The following is a 7,809-nucleotide window of genomic DNA, read 5'->3' on the forward strand; positions in this document are numbered from 1 at the left end:
TTAGGCAAATTTTTTTTCCTATGAGAAATTTTCAAACTTTCAAAAGTGGACTTAGTCTTTTTGTTTTTTTAGTTGCATGTAAAAAACCCAAAGCTTTGCAACTTATTGGTATAAAACTCATAAGTCATACTATGAAACTTTGGGAGAGGGTGATTGAGTCTTGGTTGAGAAAGGTTGTCATGATATCGGAGAATCAATTTGGTTTTATGCCTGAAAGATAAACTATGGAAGCTATACATCTTCTTAGACAACTTATTGAGAGATATAGAGAGAGGAACAAAGATTTGCATATGGTTTTTATTGATTTGGAGAAGGCATACAATAGAGTACCTAGGGACGTTCTCTGGTGGACAATGATGAAGAAAGGTATTTCTCTAAAGTACATTAGTATAATTAAAGATATGTATGAAGGAGTAGTAACCAATGTCCGCACTTGTGGAGGGGTGACAACCAATTTTCCTATAACGGTTGGGTTACATCAAGGATATGCTTTAAGCCCTTTCCTATTTGCTATAGTGATGGATGAACTTATGAGATCAATTTAAGAAAATGTGTCATGGTGTATGTTGTTTGTGATGATATTGTTTTGATTGATGAGTCTAGAGTTGGGGTTAATGCTAAGTTAGAATTATGGAGACAAACATTGGAAGCAAGAGGTTTTAAGTTGAGTAAGAGTAAGACAAAATATATGGAATGTCGGTTTAGTAAGCGACGAAGTAGTGATGGGAGTGCAGTGAAGCTTGGTGAGCAAGAAATACCGGTGGATGATTGTTTCAAATGTTTGGGATCTATTATTCAAAAGTATGGAGAAATTGATGGAGATGTAAATCATATGATAAAGGTTGGGTGGATGAAATGGAAAAATGCAACTGGAGTGTTGTGCGATCGTAGAATGTCATTGCGGTTGAAGGGAAAGTTTTATAGGATGACTATTAGGCCCGCTTTACTATATGGTACAGAATGTTGGGCTGCCAAGAGACATCATATTCAAAAAATGAGTGTAGTTGAGATGCGTATGCTTAGATGGATGTGTGGAAATACAATAAAAGATAAGATTCGAAACGAGGAGATATGTAAGAAGGTAGGCGTTGCACCCTTTGAAAATAAGATGAGAAAGAATCATTTACGATGGTTTGGACGTATTCGGCGAAGGCCTAATGATGCTCCAGTTAGAAGGATGGAGAAATGGGAAAATATATTAGTTAAAAGAGGTAGGGGTAGGCCTAAGAAGACTTGGATGAAGATGATAAGAAAGAATATGAATGCTTTGAACCCCACCGAGGACATGGCATTGGATAAAAATAATTGGAGGAGAAGGATTCATGTGGAAGACCCAAAATAATTTTCTTTTTTGGTTCATATCGCCGACCCCAATTGTTTTGGGATGAAGGCGTTGTTGTTGTTGTAAAAAACCCAAAGCTTGGTAGCAAGTAGACCATAGATTGACTCTCCAATAGGGAAAACTTTGTGGTTAGGACCGCAACCATAACTCATTGGATCTCATTAGGATCCAGACCCAGTTTTAAACCCTTGCATGTATTTCGGTTTAAGATTCCGTTCTAGAATGATCCGGCCCATACTGATCCGTATCTACTAGTAATATGCATGCTTTCGGATCTACTATGGTTCCGTATCCTGGTTCGGTCGGATACTTGACCCAAACCCGATCCCTCCAAAACCATAGGTTTCGGACTCGGAAAATCACCGGTTCGATTCAAAAGACGATCCGATAATCGAAGAAACATCTTTGGAAGAATCGGAATGGATAAAAGGCACCTTCCCGTCCAAGAAATTTAGGGTTTGCGTGTGCGCCTCTCTTCTTCCTTCCTTCTCTTCTTGCTCTAAACCCTCTCTTAACTCTCGAGGTAAGATCCCGATGCCCTCTCCCTTGCCCTATCCTTCTCCTCCGATTTCTTGTTTCAGATCCGTCGTTCGATTTTTGTAGTCCATGGATCTCCGTTGTATTCCACTCTGAATTGTTTTTCTTGTTTTTTTCTCCCTTTTTTTAGTTGTTTTACTTGATTTTTATTCTTGGTATTGGGGTTTATTTAGATCTATAGTTCTTATTTTATATCTGTAGCTCGAGCCTAATCCTAGATTTTATGGAAATATATGAACTTGTGATATTGGTTTCTGTCTTTATTGTTTATCTCCTGTCGGTGGGTTTGGAATCTTTAGATTTTTTCTAATCTAGAGTTAGGTTCAGTATCTCTTTCTTTTTCATGTAATTGTCGTGTTTGTAACTTGATTTTTTCTGTTTCAAGTTAGTGAAGTTACGGTTCCCTTGCATGTTAACTGGAGATTCTGTGCTAACTGAGTAGAGTTTGAGTGATCGATTGCATCTGTTGTTTAACTAAATGTGCTGAGCGTGGACTTTGTTGTCACGGTCTGTCTTCCTGAACTGACATTGGATGGTGCCAATGAAAGGTTTGGTCTTCATAAAAAAAAAGAACCGGTGTCTTTGTAGATCAGAAATTTAGTGTTTCACACGTTATCTTGCAATTGAAAATTGATGGCCAGTATGTTCACGACCTTTTTCATATGATATAGTTCTGTCTTCCATCTTTGCTTCTTGCCAGCATATTCTCAAAATTTAAGATGGCCTGTCTCTGATTCTATGGCGATTAGAAGTATATATGAATCTGTCACACAGTAGGTCGGGACCGACTTTGACATATTTGAGTTTTTTTATGGTTATATTTTTATATTCAGGCAGTGTGGTGATTGATATCCGTGAGTTTGATCGCCAGATCTGCTTACCAGTTTAATGAGCGCTCTAGGGTCAAAGAAATTCAATCAGGCTCTTTTGGGAGCTATCCTTACGATGTATTAACGACTGGAAAAGATGCAGTCATAGTGGAGATCCCTTTCTTTTATGATGATATAGAACCTACCCAAGGAACGTCTTTGCTCTTATTGTCATCTATTGAAGAAAGAAAAAAAGAAACTAAGCTTTGGATGATAGTCCTATTGAAAAAAATCTTTGGATGATAAGGTTACTGTACCTACCTACCACTTAAGATCTTACGAGTGGAACTGAGGGGTTTGAGTCTGCAATTTCTCCTTTCTGTTCAGTTAGGTCCAACTGTTCCATCTCACTTGTGAGAGGTATCCTTCCAGGTATTATTGATTAAATTGTGTGTAATTATATGAAAGGGGGGTTTGCATGTGTGTGAGCATGTGGGTGTGCGTGTGGGTGTATGTGTTTCCATTTTGACGTTATTAAACAGGTGCTAGAAAGCTTGTCGGTGTAAGCAGGTAACGAGTTTCTCATACCTAGTTGACCCATTGCTTGAGCTTGGAATTCTTATAAATCTGACCTGAGTAGATGCTCAAGCATCATCCATAATCTTGTTTTCCTAGCTTGAATGAACTTTGACCTGCCATATGTCTGTCTCAAAGCTGTTGGCTTCATGAATCTGAGAAATTCTCTTGAAAATAAACTTCTGGCATCAAACTTGGGAGTGCTATTAATGTCCTATGAGTCTTTCATGGATAAATATTAATGATAGGCTGCATGACAAACCCTGCAGTGTAATAAGTCTCTCACCCTAGTTATTTAACTAGAATTTAGAATTAGATATGATATGTCTTAACACGATGTTGATCAAATATGCCTAATTGCATCGGGTAATAAAAGGATACTAATTGCCTACTTCTGTACATTTAGTCATATAAAGCAGTTGGTGTTCTATTTTCTCTCTTTTTTTTTCAAATATGGTTCTGGAGATATGATGGGGGTATACTTTATGCTCTTTTTTGGTAACAGATTATGTTTGTTGATGTGGGACATTTGTGCATGTTTACATACAATATTGACCTACGTGCAATTTAATTTATTCTTATATGACCTAGTTTGCTTTTTGCCTTCGCTGCAGGAATTGCTCTCTGACAGTGTAGAGTGTTGATCTTCTAGAGCAACCAAAATGGTATGAGCTTATAGAAACATGACGTCTTGTGTTTCCTGCCTGTATTCAACAAGCTTCTGATAGTCAAACTTGGTTTGTCTTTGCAGGTGAAGTTTACAGTAGAAGAGCTCCGTAGGATCATGGATCTTAAACATAATATCCGCAACATGTCTGTTATTGCGCACGTTGATCATGGTGTGTAAAATTCTTAAACTAAGATAGTTCTCCGTTCAACAAACTTTAAAATAAATGACACAACTGATTCTTTCTCCTTTCAATTTTCTTCTTGCAGGTAAGTCTACTCTCACTGATTCCCTTGTAGCAGCCGCTGGAATTATTGCCCAAGAAGTTGCTGGAGATGTTCGAATGACAGACACTCGCCAGGATGAGGCTGAGCGTGGTATCACAATCAAGTCAACTGGGATATCCCTTTACTATGAGATGACGGATGAGTCCCTTAAGAACTTCAAGGGAGAAAGATCAGGAAACGAGTATCTAATCAACTTGATTGATTCCCCTGGGCATGTTGATTTCTCTTCAGAGGTTACAGCAGCTCTACGTATTACAGATGGTGCTCTTGTTGTTGTAGATTGTGTTGAAGGTGTATGTGTGCAAACAGAAACGGTGCTTCGCCAAGCTCTGGGTGAGAGGATCAGGCCTGTCTTAACAGTCAACAAGATGGATCGGTGTTTCCTTGAGCTGCAGGTTGAAGGCGAGGAAGCCTATCAGACGTTTCAACGTGTGATTGAAAATGCTAATGTGATTATGGCTACGTATGAAGATGCACTGCTTGGTGACGTCCAGGTTTACCCTGAGAAAGGAACTGTGGCGTTCTCTGCCGGGCTGCATGGTTGGGCATTCACACTGACAAACTTTGCCAAAATGTATGCCTCCAAGTTTGGGGTAGATGAGTCCAAGATGATGGAAAGGCTATGGGGTGAAAATTTTTTTGACCCTGCGACAAAGAAGTGGACCAATAAGAACACTGGTTCGCCCACATGCAAGAGAGGATTTGTTCAGTTCTGTTACGAACCTATCAAGCAAATCATAAACACTTGTATGAATGACCAAAAGGACAAGTTGTGGCCCATGTTGCAGAAGCTTGGTGTCACCATGAAAGGTGAGGAAAAGGATCTGGTGGGCAAGGCTCTGATGAAACGTGTCATGCAGACATGGCTTCCTGCTAGCAGTGCCCTTCTTGAAATGATGATATTCCATCTCCCTTCCCCTTCGATGGCACAAAGATACCGTGTTGAGAATTTATATGAAGGCCCTCTTGATGATCAATATGCTAATGCTATCAGGAACTGTGACCCTGATGGGCCCTTGATGCTTTATGTTTCAAAGATGATTCCTGCTTCTGACAAGGGCCGTTTCTTTGCCTTTGGACGTGTCTTCTCTGGAAAAGTGTCAACTGGCATGAAGGTCAGAATTATGGGACCAAACTATGTTCCAGGGCAGAAGAAGGACCTGTATGTAAAGAGTGTTCAGAGAACTGTTATTTGGATGGGGAAAAAGCAAGAGTCTGTTGAGGATGTGCCGTGTGGTAATACAGTTGCCATGGTTGGTTTGGATCAGTTCATAACCAAAAATGCAACTTTGACTAATGAGAAGGAAGTGGATGCACATCCGATCAGGGCCATGAAATTTTCTGTTTCACCCGTTGTACGGGTTGCAGTTCAATGCAAAGTTGCTTCTGATCTTCCCAAACTTGTTGAGGGTCTGAAGCGACTAGCCAAGTCAGACCCCATGGTTCTCTGTATGATTGAAGAATCTGGTGAGCATATCATTGCTGGTGCTGGAGAACTGCACTTGGAAATCTGTCTCAAGGATTTGCAGGAGGATTTCATGGGTGGAGCTGAGATTGTGGTTTCTGATCCTGTTGTGTCATTCAGGGAGACAGTATTGGAGAAGTCTTGTCGAACTGTAATGAGCAAATCTCCAAACAAGCACAACCGGCTCTACATGGAAGCAAGACCAATGGAAGATGGATTAGCTGAGGCCATTGATGATGGGCGTATCGGCCCAAGGGATGATCCCAAAGTACGTGCCAAGATACTTTCGGAGGAATTTGGATGGGACAAGGACCTTGCTAAGAAGATCTGGTGTTTTGGGCCAGAGACAACGGGACCCAATATGGTCGTGGATATGTGCAAAGGTGTTCAATACCTTAATGAAATCAAGGACTCGGTTGTGGCCGGTTTCCAGTGGGCATCTAAGGAAGGTGCCTTGGCCGAAGAAAACATGCGAGCTATATGCTTTGAGGTATGCGATGTTGTTCTTCATGCTGATGCAATTCACAGAGGTGGTGGCCAGGTTATTCCAACAGCAAGAAGGGTTATCTACGCTGCACAGCTGACTGCTAAACCAAGGCTTTTGGAGCCGGTTTACCTTGTTGAAATCCAAGCACCTGAGTCGGCTCTTGGTGGTATCTATGGAGTTCTTAATCAGAAGCGTGGGCATGTCTTTGAGGAAATGCAGAGGCCCGGTACACCACTTTACAACATCAAGGCGTATTTACCAGTCGTTGAATCATTTGGGTTTTCGAGCACTTTGCGTGCTGCGACATCCGGACAGGCTTTCCCCCAGTGTGTCTTCGATCACTGGGATATGATGAACTCTGACCCATTGGAGCACGGATCACAGGCTGGTCAGCTGGTGATCGACATTCGCAAGAGAAAGGGTCTTAAGGAGCAGATGACTCCTTTGTCCGAGTTTGAAGACAAGCTTTGAGAAAGTTATTTATCTGCTGTGGTAACATGGATTGGTATGTTAGAGGCCATTTTCTTGACGTTTACTTCTGTTACATTTTTAGAATTTCTTTGAGGGACTGAGTTTATCCCTATTTTTTTTTCTTTTTGCCTGAATTTTGGACGTGCTCTACTCGATGGTGGTGTACTGGTGATTATTGATCTTAAGGAGCTGATGACTCCTTTGTCCGAGTTTGAAGACAAGCTTTGAGAAAGTTATTTATCTGCTGTGGTAACATGGATTGGTATGTTAGAGGCCATTTTCTTGACGTTTCTGTTACATTTTTAGAATTTCTTTGAGGGACTGAGTTTATCCCTATTTTTTTTCTTTTTGCCTGAATTTTGGACGTGCTCTACTGGATGGTGGTGAACTGGTGATTATTGATCATTATAATTATCTAATGAGATGTTTTATTTTTGCTTGGTTGGATTGCCTCTCTTTGTGCACCTTTAAGTGTGACGTGACGCCCAGTTGGTCAGTAATATCATGGTTGATTAGGGATCTTGGGCTCTTATGTGTATACATGCACATCCATCTGCTGACTTCATGAATCTTGGTTCATGTTGCTGCGTATGGGTCCATGCCTGGTTTGCTGTTTGGAATTAGATTTTGTGCTCACTATAGATCACCTAAGATCCACCTATATTTAATTTTTGGTGTAATTTGTTTTTTATGCCTGTACTTGCCTTTGTCAGTACCAGTCTCTATGAAACACTATGTTCTAGTTGCCTCTGTTTTGATTCTTTCTGCATATTGCGTCGCAGATAAGGGCTTGTTTGACATGGGGGAACTTTTGTTAAAATGAAATTAATTGAGGTTTCTGGTAGTTATCAGTATTCAGTACAGATGATCTTGTTATTTTTTTGCCTTCCATTCCATGTTGAATTAGGCTCTGTTTTGGGAGCTGGAGATGGTATTTAATGAGGGTTTAATTAATACCACCTACCATCACAATTGTTTGGGAACCTTGTTTTGGTTGATGAGAATGATGTTGAGAGTGGAGATGGGTCATTTTAAGGATGTAGTTAAGTACAGCCTCATCTCTCATTTTCTTTTCCACTCCCATCACCCCTCTCGTATCCTCTTCAACACAGCTCCTAAACACAGCCTTGTTTACCGAGGTTTATATTTTTTGCACTATTATTATCTG

General features: G+C 40.4%; 1 protein-coding gene across 1 annotated transcript; it reads left to right on the top strand.

The window, feature by feature from the left end:
- The first annotated feature begins 1,794 nt into the window (after positions 1–1,794).
- LOC149813808 (elongation factor 2-like) lies at positions 1,795–6,823 on the top strand. Its single transcript, XM_089991524.1, has 4 exons — positions 1,795–1,865; positions 3,879–3,929; positions 4,016–4,103; positions 4,201–6,823. Exons 2-4 carry the CDS (start codon positions 3,927–3,929, stop codon positions 6,639–6,641), a joined length of 2,532 nt encoding a protein of 843 aa, XP_089847650.1. The 5' UTR covers positions 1,795–1,865; positions 3,879–3,926; the 3' UTR covers positions 6,642–6,823.
- The last annotated feature ends 986 nt before the right edge of the window (positions 6,824–7,809 follow it).

The sequence above is a fragment of the Nuphar pumila genome, chromosome 16 (genome assembly GCF_984573655.1).
Source record: "Nuphar pumila chromosome 16, dmNupPumi1.hap1.1, whole genome shotgun sequence".
Taxonomy (NCBI): Eukaryota; Viridiplantae; Streptophyta; class Magnoliopsida; order Nymphaeales; family Nymphaeaceae; genus Nuphar; species Nuphar pumila.